The sequence below is a fragment of the Cryptomeria japonica genome, chromosome 5 (assembly GCF_030272615.1).
Source record: "Cryptomeria japonica chromosome 5, Sugi_1.0, whole genome shotgun sequence".
NCBI classification, from domain to species: Eukaryota; Viridiplantae; Streptophyta; class Pinopsida; order Cupressales; family Cupressaceae; genus Cryptomeria; species Cryptomeria japonica.
In genome coordinates this window covers 304885364-304901948 of record NC_081409.1, presented here as the reverse complement: position 1 = coordinate 304901948, position 16585 = coordinate 304885364, and the positions used below count along the sequence as shown (strand labels likewise).

Sequence of the window (16585 nt, the reverse complement as noted above, 5' to 3'; positions counted from 1 at the left end):
CTCTAGAGTGCAATAAAAGCTTAAGAATCTCTCATTTTTTCTCTTGTGTGCGGTAAAATTGAAAAGTATATTTTAAAATTTGCTAATATAGGGCCTACTAACGCTCTCATTTTATTGTCTCAGTCCCTTTGGGACCTTTTTTCGCGTGATTTCTCCCTATAGACTCCCTTTTGAGGGTCATCTTCACTTATCACCTTTGTTTTGCATTGTCTTCCCTTCTGTTTGTTAGGGCAATGTTTCATTTGAGACATCGCTCGGTCCCTTTTTTCCTGTCTTCCTCTTGAGGGGGCATTACTACCTCTTATTTTGCTTTGTTGCTAGGACATTTGTCACCCTATTTTCTTTGAGTCGTCTGCATCTTCTTTTTCTTTGCACTAACGCTATTCTAGCGTCACCACAGAGGGGCAAAATATAGACACTTAAATTTGATTAATTAATTTTATCAAATTTAATCCCCTTGATCACGTATATTAATTGAATAATTTATATTGTTTAATTAATAATTGCATCCCTTTGGCTAAAAAACTCTATTAATCAAGCCACGTCCAATTAATTAATTAATGTCACACAAAATAGTCTAATTAATTCCCCTGCTCTTCTTCTATTAAATACAATAAATATGTTATTTATTTAATTCATATTCCCTTTTCCCTCCTGGCCTTTTCTTTTTGAATTAAATAATTCAAATAATCTATTTTTTAGCATTGCCACTTGTCCTCAAGTGGTACAGGTGGCATATTATAAGGCAACTTCATTCCTTCATCCTTGCCTATTTAATCCATTTATTTCCTTCATTAATCACCACCTTCATTCACATAAGCATTGTTACCATGTCAGTTTGAAATCCTAATCCACATCCATATTGCATCCAACTTAGCTTAGTTTGCATACTCAACCATTATGGAGGTCAAGCACCCTTACAGACATGAAATTGACCACACATCAAAGTGAAGGACAATCAAATCGAATGACATTTAGAGTTTTCTATTAATTGATTATTAATTGTTCTATCTAAGTTTCCTTTTTACAAGCATCCTAATCATGAGTGTTGCTGATTTTTGTGTTGCTTAGGTTGTTAGTTTTATGTTTTAAACCATTTTTATTAGCTCACAATTTTTGGCATACAGGTCCTTGAAAGGCATTGCAATCAATACCCTATTAGAAAATAATGCATCAATACCTAGTTCATTTAATTCATTTCCTACATAAATCACAAGAGAAAAACTTGCATACAAGGTTACATAATAACCATTATGCAAAAATCAACTAGGTAAGCCAAAAGATAACTTAAGATCTATTCTCGAAAAACCCTTGCGAGGGAAAAAACGTAGCCTCCAAAAGCATCCATACTCCATCTATTATTTAATAAATAAATAATACGTGCACTTACATAGATATTGAATACTTTTGAAACATCAAGCCTCTTCAATGCATCCTCCACGTGTCCAAGTATGAATCCACACATCCCATGCCATGCTTCACACATGCACTCCTTAGAAAGACTCAATATTATGATAGCCCACTTACCCAACTATCCTTAACCACTAAACATGTGCTTGCTTGTACAAACTCAAGCTCACACGAATAAAACCAAGTGGTAAAGTAAAACCATGTGACTCAAAACCTTGAGTTCATAAAACCATTAAATTACTTTCCCCAATATCAAATTAAATACTTTTCCATGTTACTTTCAACATGTAAAGTTGTCCTATGAATGCTAACTCCCAATGATGCACATATTTCTAGGTCCCCCTAGTTGCACCACACACATAATAACAAATTAAACATTATTAACATTATGCAAGTTGTACAACACCTAATCCTAACACCCATGACAAAAGGAAGAAGTAAAAGGCAAAGGTGTTTGAGGAAGGGCGAAAAGGAAAGTAATAAGGAAAAAAAGAACAATTGAAGATGAAAGAGGTTCCATGAACAGCAGGAACCAGTGATGGGATCATGGTTCGTGATGAACCTTTGACCCTTGACAGTGGGCAAGTTCAAAGTTGAGAAAGGTAAATGAATAAAGAACAAAGGAAAACAAAAGATGATGAAGAAGATGTTGAAAGTTTTGGGTGTTCTAAACATCCAAAGCCTCAATTTGTTCAAGTGTGTAGGGTCAAATCCTTAGTTTAGTTCACATGTAGTTACATATTGTTGAAAGAATGCTAATAATATCTCTAAACACCATTTAATCTTGCAACCATTCCACTTTTGTACTGTTTTTGTGCAATCAAGAGAAATATCATATGTACGAAGATTGGATGTTAATATTCTAGTTTCACTACAATTTTCAACCATGACATGGTGTTATCGATGATGAATACTTTCAATTCTCGCAAGAGTTGGCACTTCAGGCATTGTTAATTATACCCAAGGCATATAAAGTTACATGCAACAATGTTGCTCAACATATCCATACACAACCTCTCATCCCAATGATATGCAATTTGCATTTTGCCTTTAAAATGGGAAGCAAAGTCATAATCAAGGGTTCTATTTATTTTTTTTGAATAAAAAAAGAGAATTTTGTAAAAGAGTTAGATTGTAAGAGTCTTGTCACAAGGTAATGTCTATGTTTGTTATTCATCAATAACAACACTTCTATATCTTGATTTGTGCTTATATGAATATCGTACGGTATTGTAGTTGTCTCTAGCTTTGAATTATATTTATCTTTGAATGAAATAATCAAAGGGTTATTAAAATTTTCATGCACATTTGTTGTACTGAGTTTTTCTCATGTTTGCTTTCTATTCAAGGAATGGTGTAAATGCTTACTTGGGAATAATTGGAGTGTTAAAACTTTAAGTGGATTATTAAGTAGAATTGCATTGTAATCTTTTACAGATCTTATTATCATTTAAGGTGATAATGTATTGGATGACCATCAAGGTGTGTTTAGTGTTGTGATATGGAATGCATGACATATGACTATAATTCATGATAGGCACCAACATTTCTCCCTACACGCCTTAAATTCAAAACCACTTTTAAATATTTTTTTTAAGTCATTTTTATTTTATTTGAAATTATTTGCTAACTTCGTATCTGAGATTTGAAGATTGCAAGGAAGGCAATAATTAAGAACAATTTATAATTTCTTGTTAGAATTGTATGAATTCTTACATTTTCTAGGCACTGTATTGTAATTTTGTTACACATTTTTCCTTTAGTGTCATAAAGGGAAACCCCCTTAGGTTTTGCAAAAATTGAAATGTAGGGGAGAAAAGTGTGAAACCTAACTCTTGTTCATTGGCTAAGTCTTGGTGTATTTGATTACAAGGTTTGGCATATATATATTTGATCGGTAAAAGGCCGAAGCCAAAATTTTTATTAATCATTATTAAAGTTTACATCACTCCACTCATGTAGGCGCTGGTAGGAAAGAGTGGAGGCGAGAAAACCTTTGGCCTTGCCTGAGACCAGAGTCCAGAAAATTCTACAACTATTACATATAAGAACAGATTCTTGAAAATTACAATAGCACCCTGGGCTAAGGGTGATCAGTTGGGAAGATATTTTCTTTCCCTTACAAGCCCCATTTAACATATTACAATTATCACTGTTCTCCTTGTGCCCTGTCTTGAGTTTGAGCTTTGACTAAATGTTGTTTATAGGCCTTTTTAGCACACATGTCTTCCTTTCTTTTGTTAAAGATGGCCTTGCTCCCCCCTGCACGGTTAGTTTTCATACCACTTGCCAAGATTGTTAGTAAAATTTAATTTCCTATTTCAAATACTATATTTTATATTCCAGTATAGGATTATTCCTCAGCCATTTATCCGATTGTAACTGCCATTCCAAGATTTAAACAGAGAAATGTAAACAGAAAGATATAAACAGAGTGTTTCAATTTCCATCTTTAGTGTTTCTAAATCCTTAACCTCATTTATCTACAAGTAAAAAGTAGTAGATATGATATAATCATAAACAAAGTTCTTAGATAATTCCCCTTTTTGAACAATGCTTATCCATAGTTATGAATCACCTATTTACTTCCTTTTGTTTTTGTATCAGGATGCTGTCCTTGATAATGGATGATATCCAGGATACAATAACAAATGGGGATAAAGGGGATTCTGTCATGCCTGTATCTGTGTCCAGCCAACTCACTTAGCCATGTAAAATTTATACCAAGAGGGTAATAGAAATGGATGACTGTCATGGCAGAATTTATCTTTAATTCTCACCCAAAATATTCTACATGCATGCCACTTATTACCCGTGGTCTGTAGAATGTCAGATAATCTTTCATGTATAGATAGCACAACAACAAGTGACATACGAGTATATTTTAACAACTTGCAGGACTAATAGAAGTTGCAATTGATGCTCTTAGTTCATATAAGTCTACACATATAGATGTTGAAGGCCTTCATTGCAGTGTTAACAGATCCCTCCCTGATTATGTATCCACCTATATGAGTATATACCTGTATATGAGTATATCCTAGTGCTTATAATCATATATATGAGTATATATTCATATATTTGAATATCAAAACAGTGTCAGAATATATCAGCCAATCCTCAATACATGTAGGAATATATGAGCAGGAGCAACAATAGTAACTAAAATGAAAGGTCCAAGCTATTCTCACGAAGTGGATATGAGTAAAACCATCAAATTAACAGTTAATTCATACTATTTAATTGCATTTAAACAAGCTATGTTTATCCTTAAAATATGGTGAGATTATTATCTCTTTCGAAGTCTGTATTGATCACAAGCTAACATTGTTCTTCTTAATATAGTAATAAGCTAGAGTACGGAACTAAGCCGAATATATGGTGACAAGGAAGGAACAAAAATGTCACGTCTTCTGTCTAGGAACCATAGCCTCCTTATTTCGAGCTTGAAGGGGAAGGGATCACCTCTTCCCCCTCATCCAGTTCCATGCCCTCTTCCTTTAAGAAGTCCTCAAACCAAGTAGTCTTTGGTGGGTTCCTCAGATGAAATAAGTGAAACAGGAAATTAACATTCCTATTTACTGCAACAGTCCTCTCCCTGGTAAATGCTTCCTCGTCCATAGTGATAATGGGGTATCTAGGCACCGACTTGTTGTTTCTTATGAAAACATCATAGTCTCTTGGCCTTGGTATGGTCCAATCATTGATAATATTTACAAGAACCCTCTCCATATCGCCCAAGATCGAGGCTATGAAGACCTCCTTACATAGAGCGCCTGTGTCATCTCTGTTCTTGGTGGAGATCACCGTAATAGCCAAGAACATGGCCGCCACATCAGAGTTTGCCCTAGTTCGGTCAGTGTTTGTGAGATAGTCTAGGTCGAGGATGTTCTCTACAACATCTAGTACTAAGGCATGAGGAAAGCGAATAATGTGTTTGAGGCGATCCCTGGTGATAACCCCATTGAAGGCCATTTGCCTCTTTGAGCTGCTTAGTTTGATAGGGGTATCCATTTCTGGTTTAACTTAGGTCCAAGAGGTATCAGCGACACAAAACTATACAGGCCTAAATTGGTCTTAAAGCTTCTTAATTTTACCATGAAGGCTTGGCTTAATAGTCGCGTTGGGTAATTATGTTAATGACTGAAATGTCACATCCTCTCTTAAATCTTGTGTACTTTCATCCCCTTTAGACATCTCTATTTAATTTAGTATAATTGCCAATTCTTCAGATGAAGATCCGCCTGTGAAGATACCATTTTGAGTTACCACACTGATATTTTGGCCAATGATCTTTCGAGTTTCTGACTAAGATAGCCAGCTAATGCCCTGTTTGTTGGGACTCTAACCTGCCATAATGGCCCGGATCTCTCTGAGATCAGATGTGTAATGATGATCGGGCACTTTGATTAAGAGTCTTGATTTTTCATATGATTGTAAATATTTGAATTTGAGTATACCCATCATAAGGAGCTTATATATATATATATATATATATATATATATATATATATATATATATATATATATATATATATATATATATATATGTATCCAATATATAATGTATATTTATATATATATGATAGACAATAAATTAAATTTAACATGCAGATTGGTGTACTGCATATTTTATAACAGAGTTTAATGCTAGTCGTAAGTCAATAAACTCATATAATCAGTATATATATATATATATATATATAATCCTCATCCCCTTCCCCTAATATTAGACTTACGCAATCTCTATGTATATAATGAGATGATGTATTTGGTCAATTTGTGGATAAATCTGTGTAAATGTTGTTATTTTTATAGGTTGTGTGTCATTCTAAAATTCTGTTAAGGATAGATGCCAGGGGCCACATGGATCACTGTTTTACCATCTGCCCCCATGTTAGCTAGGTAGTCGGCCCTTTTGTTGCCCTCTTTGTAGATGTGGTTATAGATGACCCTGTCAAATATTTTGATGTCCGTCAGTATCTTAGTTAGGGAAGCATTTAGCTTCCAATCAGGTATTGCCCCTTTTCTAAGGGAATTAATGATTATTGCTGAGTCCCCTTCAATGTTAATCCTCTTTACCTTCGGTATTTTGCATAGATTTATACCTTCAGCTAATGCTTTCAGCTCTGCTTCATTGTTTGTGCTTTTGCCCATGGGAATGGCCATGCGAGCCAATTCTTCTCCTTTTGAATTGTGAAGGCAACACCCAAGTTCAGCATCACCCGGGTTGCCCCTAGATGCCCCATCAAAGTTAAGCTTAATCCATCTAGCTTTAGGGGGTAGCCACTTACATTCTGCACGTTTTGTGTTGTTGGATGGTGGACCTTTCCCCATGAAAGGTGGAATCTTTATACCCTTCCACCTTAGTCTCATTTTCTCATCCCAATAGGACGTATTGACATCCACCTGACTGTTAGAGGTTTGGTTGTTTACCATTTCTACTATGGTAGCTTCAATTTTATTGGTTAGTTGGGTCCAATGCATTTTACTATCTTTGAAAATCCTCTTGTTTCTCTCCTTCCAAATTTCCCAGATCACAATGGAGGGGGCTATGACCCATAGATTTTCATACATATATCCTATGTTCCGAATGGGCCATGCATGGAATAAGTCAGAGAGAGTACTAGGAATAGGGGTATACCAGTTTAGTTGTTTTTTCAACCAACCCCAACAATTATGTGCATAATCACAGGTTAATAGTATATGATTAGTATTTTCTTCCTCCTTTTCACATAATGGGCATCTGCTGGGGCCCTCAAATCCTAGTTTCCTGAAGGTCTCATTGGTGAGGAGATGGTTTTGTATTGCTAACCATGCAAATAAGCTTGCCTTTGGTAGGCACCTTTTATCCTAACAAAGTGTTAGGGGCAAGTTAGTGCTCGGGTTATTCTTATTGATTAACAGGTGTTTATATCCCTCCTTAGTTTCATACTTCCCCTTCTTGGATCCTGCCCACATCAATTTATCTTTTTCAGAATTTAATGCAAGGTTTATTGAGGCTAGGATCCGTGCTAAGAGGGATCTCTCCTAGTTTGGTAGGTCTAAATTATTCAGTGATTTCCATCTCCATTGTTTGAGGCCTTCAATGTTGTATTCTTCCACATAGTCTCTCACTTTATCTCCCCATTGCTCTTCAAGGATGGGTGTAATTTTGTTAAAGTTATGAAGTCCGTTGATGGCAGTTAGAGCCCCCCAGGAGTCTCTCCAGAATAGGGAATCTTCCCCATTTCCTAAATTCCATGTTAGCTTGTTCGTTATGATATCTCTACAACCAATCATAAAGTTCCAAAATCTGGATCCTTTATGTGGATGGGCTGTCCTAAAGATGCTTGTGGGATCTGGGTTATGAAGGTATTTTTTATAAAGGATCCTTGCCCATTTGAGGTTAGGGTTATTATACATTCTCCATACTAGCTTTGCTCCAAGAGCCTTGCTTTGAATTTTTAGATCTTTGATACCTAAACTCCCAAGGTCTTTAGGCATGCATATCTTTTCCCATGCTACCAATGGGAGTCTGAATTTATCTTTAGAACCTTGCCAAAAGAATGTCCTGATATGTTTTGTAATTTCCTTTCTTTTGGTTGAGGGTAGATCCATGCATGAGAGTTGGTATATTGGCATTGCTGAGAGATCCGACTTAATCATGGTGGCCTTTCCAGCAGAGGATAACCATTTCCCTTTCCAAGAGGGGATCCTGTTTGTAATTTTAGAGACCACCTGATCCCATAGTTTGGATGATCTATTCCCTTTGTCTAAGGGAAGTCCTAGGTATTTACATGGAAATTCCCCTATATTGTATTTAAGAATGTTTATGATTTTTCTTTGGAGTTCTTTATTTGTGTTGAAAAAGATAATGTTGGATTTCAAAGTGTTGATTTCCTGTCCAGAAATCATAGTATAGTTGTTTAATATTTTTTTAAGTGTTTTTGCTTCTATTGTATTGCTCCGTCCAAACAACATGGTGTCATCAACAAATTGTTGATGGGTAATTGGTTCCATGTCTGATGTAATTTTAATACCCTTCAACTATTGTGTTTCTCTTTCCATATTGATCATCCTTCCCAATGATTCTGCCATGATGATAAAAAGAAAGGGGGAAAGGGGGTCCCCCTGTCTGAGTCCTCTTGAAATTTCAAAAAAAACTTCAGAGGCCCCATTGACTAAGATTGATACTCTAGGTGTTGCTATGCATTCATTTATTAGATTGATCCATTGCTTATTGAACCCGAATGATTCAATACATTTGCATAGAAAGTGCCAGTCTACTTTGTCATATGCCTTTTTAATATTTAATTTTATCATCATGCTCGGTTCCTTATTATTTTGTACTGAATGGATTGCTTCTTGAGCAATGATTATACCATCATAAATAGATCTGCCTAGCACAAAGCCAATCTGTACCTCACTAATGATTATGGGGAGGAGTTTGTAAAGTCTATTTGCAATCATTTTTGTGAGTAATTTATAAAGGGTATTGCATAATGCTATTGGTAGGAAATCATCAAAATAGTCCAATATTTCCTTTTTTGGAATCAAAGCTATGAATGTGTTATTTAGTTCTCGTAGAATCTTTCTTTAATTTCTCATCCCCTCTAGCGCTTCTGTAATTTCTTCCCCCATGAAGTTCCAACATTTTTGAAAAAAGTGTGCTGGGAAACCATCAGGGCCAGGAGCCTTATCCGGTCCCATTTGGAATAAAGTTGTTTCTACTTCTTCCGTAGATAGTTTTTTATTAAGCACCAGGTTGTGTTCCTTAGAGATTAATTTGGGAATGCATTTTAAGAATTCAGTCTCTTTTGTCCACCTAGAACCCTCTTTATTATTAAGGATATTTTCAAAATACCCTACTGCTTCCCTTGCTATACTATCAGGGCCCTCACTAAAGTCTCCTGAATTTAATTTTATTCTATTGATTCTATTTATAGCCCTCCATTGTTTTGTGCTGTTGTAGAAAAAGCTTGTATTTCTATCCCCAGCTTCCAGCCAGTGTTCCCTAGATTTTTGTTTCCAATATATTTCTTCTCTTGCAAGGATTTCCTCGTATTGGGCCAAATTGGTTTTTTCGTTTTGATAAAGCATGTTATCCATCCCATGCTTAATTATCTCTTCATTAGTTTTTTCCATTTCTATCTCAATTTCCTTTTCTTTTGTGAAGATGTTTCTAAAGTGCATTTTGTTCCATATTTTTAATTGCTGCTTTATATTTTTTAATTGGGTAACTACTTTGAAAGTTTTGGACCCTATAACTTTTGTTTCTTTCCACCATTTTTCTATTAGTTGTATTAAAATTTCATCCCTTAGCCACATTATTTCAAAGTGAAAGGGGGTTTTGGTTGGCTTTAGTTCCTCTAATATGGTCAATTGGACTAGAAAATGGTCCGATCCTGAGAATGGGAGAACTGAGGACTCATAAGACTGTGCGAGATTCCCACATAGGAAGAATTTGTCCAGTTTTTCTGCAATGTTGTAGAATCCTTGTCTTCTATTATTCCAAGTAAAGGCTTCATTTTTTGTCTTGAATTCCATCAAGTTACACTTATGTGTCCATTCTTTGAAGTCTTGAATTGTTTGGGAAATTTTTTTATTACACACCCCCCCCCACCCCATTTTTCCTTGGGATCTAAGATGGCATTGAAATCCCTACCTATTATGTATGTTTGATCCATGTCAATTGAAAGAAATTCCTCAATTTCATTCCACACTTGTCTTTTTGCTTGTGTTTGGATAGGTCCATAGACATTAATTATAATAAATTTTAAGTTGCTTTTAATGCTTATAGCCCAACCACACATCCAGTTTGGGCTCTTGATAATTAGTTTAAAGGATATTAGCCCAGGATCCCATATGATGGCCAATCTACCTGAGGCTCCACAAGCAGTTTGACCTTCTATTTCTCTGATACCTAATTTTTTGTTGAAGTTTGTCATCTCATTTTTACTTAATTTAGTTTCTTGTATTAAGAATATTTATGGATTGAATTTAGCTATGCAACGTTTAAAGATACATTGCTTGCTAGGGGCATTCAGGCCCCTAACATTCTAAGTAAGGAGTTCCATAACTGCATGGGAAGGTCCTTCCCCTTCCCTACCTCAAAAAGGTTTATGATTTTAATCTGGCCAGCAGCACATCCTGCTTTGATTAGTAATTCCGCAATTGATTTTCTCCCTCAGGTTTCTATGGTTTTAGCTATCCCCAGGTTGTCCATCTTATCCATTACTACATCATATTTATGGTCCTGTAATTCTTCCTTGGTTACATTAAGTTTGCATAATTTTCTTGCTAACAGTACTTTTTGTAATGCCAGTTCTTCCTCATCTACTATTTCATTTATGAATAGCTCAATGAGGTCATTTGCAACTTCATTGCCAACATACTCAAGGATACATTTATTTTCTCTTTCAATCCTTTCTTCCCTTTCTATGTCATTTTCATTGTTGTTATTACTGGAGTTCTTTTTCTTTTTACCTTTTCCTTTTTAATTTTTTTCCCTTTTTTGTTCTTGTTCTTTTTCTTTTTTTTAGAGCATCTCGCCTTCTCTATTGTGTGTGGTGTGGGATGGTCTTCTGATTCCTCATTGTTATCATCCTTATTCTTGATATCTCCTATTGTTTCCTCCTGGTTATCAACATTTACTCCATTCATTAGGGAACTGTATTCTTTTTCATTATCTTTGCTCTGTTCCTTTAAATTATTGTTTATTAATGGAATTTCTTCTTGCTTAGAGCTTTCTTTGTTATCTATATCTTTCCCTCGTTGTTCAATCACTGGTTCTTTAGGGATGTTATCGTTGTTTTCTATCTTTGTTTTATCTTTTTCATATTCTACCATTTTTTGATTGTCTACTAGTTCCTTAGCCGTAGGGTTTTGTTTATGGAGCACAAATCCTCCTTTTGGGTTGAATTTTATGTTTATACCCTTATTAGATCCATGATCTTTTTTTGTCTTAATACTTTTTCTCTCAATATTCTTAATAGGGAAGATAACTTCCTTGGCTGTGATATCACCCGTAAATATCTCTGGTTGAATCTGGTATATCGAGTGGTTTGTAATGATTTTGATGGGTTCTAATTTCTATTTATCTATCTCAACGTTGGCTAATATTTTTTATGTCGGAGGAAACCATGTAATTTTCCTCCATACCCTCAAATCCTCCTAAAAAATCTCCTAATTTTTTTAGGGTATGCTTGTGGATCAATTCTACTGGTATTTTAGGGAGCCGAATTCATTTAGGCACCCTAAGCTTTTCAAAATCTTTGGGCGAGAAATTAGGTTTCCAATAAAAAAAATTGAAACAATAACCTTTAAAGAATCTATGATTATTCCTAAGTAAATGATTTTTAAGTTCACATGAATTGAATTGAATAAATAGAAAATCATCTTCCAAACAAGTAATACTTATCTGGTTTTTTGTGGCGGTCTTCAACCAATGGAGGACATCAGAGGTCGACGCTCCAAATCCAAACCATTTGCCAAAGAGCCCAAGTTCATTGTAGTGATCCCACAATTCATTTGTGTGTTCGTTGCTTATTATTACTATGTTATACACTCTATTGCACGACGACTTCTGAGTGTTGTTTGAGCTTTGTTTAGGGTTATATCCTTCCTTGCACCAGGTTTGGACCATTGACTTTGAGCTTGTCATGGTGGATATTCTTAACCCTAATTTTATTCTATTAGCCCCTGAAGCAAAATCATTTTGGGCTCGAGAGAATCTCTTTGCACGGATGTGTGGTAAATATGGAACATTGCCATTGTTAGGGTAACATTTATTCTGAGAAGCCTTCAAGATGGTAATAAATTCCTCTCTTTTCTGTGTTAAAGGATTTTCCTATTTTTTTAATGTGCCCTAGGGTTCTGTTGTGTCCTACTTCAAACTGGATTAGCTATCATAATCGAGGAAGATGCCAATTCACCTGTGTTTCTCTGGCCGGATGGGGGACACCTTGGAACCCCGACAACCCTTTTGCATATATCATTAAGCTGCAAATTAATCAAATTTGCTCCTGTGGCGCATGATTGAGAGGCATTCAGAGCTGCAAATCTGTTTGAGGTGCCCACAACATTTTTATGGACCTTCTGTAAATTAATTCCACTTTGCCATTCACCATTATTCCTCCCCTACTTTCGAGGATGTTTCGAGGGTTTTGCAGAAATGAATCTGCTTTTCGCATATACATCTACTATTCACATTTTTTCGCTTTCAAATATATATATATATATATAGGCTGAAGCTACAATATTTTGAATTATTATTATTATTATTATTATTATTATGTTTGATTAGATTGACCCTAGACCTTCCCCATTTTTATGGAAGGCCAAGAGTCACAACTTAGAATTCCATTTTAGATGTCCCTATTGGGAATTGAACTTGAGTCTACACAGTGAGAACCCAATGTTTCAACCAGCTAATATTTAGTATTCACTACAGAAAAAATTTGTCACTCAACACAATGATGCAAAATATATAATTTGAACACACTTCAAACATCAATTATCTTGGATGAGCTCCATGATGGTATGTGATTGCTCCTTGTAGTCATGCCACTAGTTTGACAATACACATGTATGATTAGATGAAAGGCTTACAAAATTAATAGAATAAGATTAGCACAATAATGTTCTATGAAATAGATGGTAGGCTTCCAATTTATAGTTTTTTAATGAGGAAAATCAAGGACCAAGATGTAAAGTAATTAGAAGGATAGGATTTGAATAAGATGAAGGCATGGATTGAAGACTTAGCCTTGTTTCACAAAAGGGAGGAATCAAATTAACATGAAGAAGACATTTTCCTACGAGGTGGAAAAGTAGGCATGCTCAAACATCTGTGGGAGATACGCTCACTCATGCGTGAGGATTTGAGGTGGAGATAAGTCAATAGGTCAAGGGGTGATGTGGAGGCTTAATGCGCCCCTAAGTTAGCATGCTTGCACATGTGAGAGCAAAGAGTGTATTAAGGTTAGCATGCTCACACACGTGGGAGCACGAGACGAGTTAAGAGGACACACATGTGGGAGCATGGGAGGAGAAGGGAGATATTGCAAATGATGTTGGATTTAGAGTTTAATCCATGCAAATAGATTTAATGACTAGGATTAAAAGGACAAAGACCAATGATAATGTAGAATTAAATGATAGAGAAAATATTAAAGTTTTTAATTAGCTTAACCAAAAAACTAATCATAGTTTACTCAATGGATTAAGTTGGAAGAATTAGGAGCTAAGATTTATTGATTTAATTAAAATCAATTGTAGGAAAAATTAATTACCGATGAATGGTGAAAGTAATTAATCAAACAATGAATTATTTAATTAATTTACAAAAAAATTAGTATGACAAAATGGTGGTAAAATTCAAATGTCTATATGTGCACTATAATGAGTACAACATCTAGATACATTATCTTAGGATCCTTCTCTACCATTGTCTTTGAGCTTTTTATATGTTTTTGGGGATTATCTTTGACAGACATGTCTCCTTGTAATAAAATGACAACCATTTCAAGGTATTCTTAAATACCAATCCAAGTGAATATCATAATAGAATTCTACATAATATGAGCTTGAGTCCAAATTTTGAGGACAAATCTAAGACTTAAACTTGACATAGCACCAAAAAACAACTTTCTAAAATAACTATTATAATTATCAATCTTATTAATTTTTACTATCATAATTAACGTAAGATAATTTATACTTTAATTACTTGCATTTATTTGTACTCTTGAAAAAGAGGTCACAAGTTTAAATCTTTAAAAAGTAAGACATGTATACCTTGTTAGTAGTATTGATGAGAACCTCTCCCACATTAATTTCATATTACTATAAATCATTTGTAGACCCATACTAAATATTCCCATATTACTAGAGACAGCATCTGTAAACCCATAAAGAGACAGCTCGAAAATCTATTCCATTCCTTCCATTCCACTCCGTTCCTTAGCGTTTGACAGCCAATTGCACCTTCGCATCCATCCACGTCGATTAACTGACACAGCTGGACAACGACCTAAAATATCTCCAAACAGGCCAAATTCCACGCAAGGGTTTATCCGAATCTTGGAGGGTTTAAGGGTTCACAGTAGTCGTGTTCCACAAAGTCTTATACGATGCTATATAAACAACAGGGGCATCCTTAGGGTTTTTATAAGCTTTCGAGGGTTTTGTTCTTTAAGGTTTTGGGAAAAATTCGAAAGAAAAAACAACTGAAAAATGTCTAAGTCCAGCCCAAAATCCCCTCTGGATGCAGCAACTCTCAGCGATTTAATGGAGAAACTGCAAATGCGGCCGCCATATTTGGACACGGATGCCCTCATAGCCAATGCCTGCGACAAAGTCATCGAAGACGATGGCAAGCCCAAGTTGGCTAAGGAGGCCGCCAAGCTTGAACAGAAGGTTATACGCATAATTCTGAGCGGCAAGGGCGACACTTTGAAGCCTAATTCCGGCCAATCCGTCGAGGTCGGTGAAAACCATATCTGCGTCGGCTGCACCGATCGCCCGGAATCCAATTACCGCGTGTGGCAGTGGCACGGGCATATTATGCTCTATGACGAAGAGAAGGGTTTTAGGCTCGAGTATGTTTACGGCAATTATTTTCAGCGACTTTCGGAGGAGAAGCCACCGAAGCGGCCGGAAAGTTCTGTGCTGCAGGAGCTTATCGAGAAGGCTGATGCTGTTAATGCCCGGATTTTGTGCAGAAATATTAATCTGGCGTCCAAGCGGTGAGGTAAATGTGCCCGCCGCGTACGTTTTTCTCGGGACGGTTTATATTCCTCGTTATTGTCTAATAATGTTTATATATATGTGTGTTTCGATGTTAAATCTTTCGTTGTGTTGGAGATGCTTTAGTGATATGCAAAATCTGTGGTGGAAATAGACTTTACAAATTTGTAGAGCGAACGTATTTCTAAATATGATCGTTTTTGGTTTGATTTAATTGACGTTGTCGTTCTTATTTGAGACGATCTAATGAGACTGTTCATTTAAATTTATCTTTCTCCCTCTTTGATTACTTTTTGAAGCATATATTGGCAGGTTTTTAGTCATTATTAGAGTAAGTTGAATGGCTTACAATTAGAGCGAGTATTATTGTCTTACTGTTTTTGATTAAGGGTTGATTAAATTCTTAGGGTTATTACTAGCGGATCGTTTTTGGGTTGAGCAGTTGTATATAATGAACGTTCACCCGTCGGGTTATTTTAATTTGTGGCTCTGTAAAAAATTATAAGTATGGGGGGATGGAGGACAAGGGAATTTTAGGAATGGGGGGAGACTAGAAGGACCCTCAAAATAGTAGGAATGGCACTTGAATGCAAAAACATGAGATGGACTGGGATCCCTCTTGTACAACTTGTCTTGTAGGGTACAGAATTAAGGTTTACTATTTTGTTGAATTTTCCTGCATTTCTGGGCTGGGAATTCCTTGTTCGTGTTTGTGTCTTCATGGATGTTTTTCTGATTGCGAATTAGAATAATTTTCTTTGTTCCAATTGTGTTTGAATATTCTAGCGTTTTCTTGTTAATCTAGTATAGAATTTCCGGTTTGAACAAATCTTTAAGTTAACAAGATCTGTAGGTTGCAAGTATTTTGGTCATGGTGAGAACTGAGAGGTGGTTTGTGGATTCTCTTTGAGCAATTTCATATGTTTGAATCTTTGGTTTTCTTTTTTTCCATACAGTTTTCTGATTCTGCAGTGACATGGTCATGGTGAGAACTGAGAGGTGGTTTCTGGATTCTCGTTGAGCAATTTCATATCGTTGAGCAATTTCATATGTTATCTTTGGTTTTCTTTTTTTCCATACAGTTTTCTGTTTCTGCAGTGAGTGATTTCAATGGACTCCAAGTCATGGCTGATTCTTTGATGGAGTTTCTTTTATGATTTTGAATTGAATAAATTATTTTTGTCAGTGTCATAAAAAGGGCGTTCTATTTTGTATACGCACTGGATTCAAACAGGGGTAAAGTTTAAGTGGTCTAGTTGTTTTGCAAGTTTCAAACTGTAGGCGAAACATCCAATTTTAAACATTGTAGTTGTATTACAGGCCATTATTGGTTAAAATTAAAAAGACATAGGATTTAGTGATTCAGCTGAAGGTAGCTTGTAAAAAGTTATCCTGGTTTCGACTCACTTTAATGTTTAACAGGGTTATACATTTTCTAGCTCAT

At 35.6% G+C, this 16585-nt stretch overlaps 1 protein-coding gene across 1 annotated transcript; it reads left to right on the top strand.

The window, feature by feature from the left end:
• Positions 1–14355: 14355 nt before the first annotated feature.
• On the top strand, positions 14356–15355 carry LOC131066555 (uncharacterized). Its single transcript, XM_058001346.2, has one exon. The coding sequence runs from the start codon at positions 14629–14631 to the stop codon at positions 15142–15144; it is 516 nt and encodes a 171-aa protein (XP_057857329.2). The 5' UTR covers positions 14356–14628; the 3' UTR covers positions 15145–15355.
• Positions 15356–16585: the final 1230 nt, after the last annotated feature.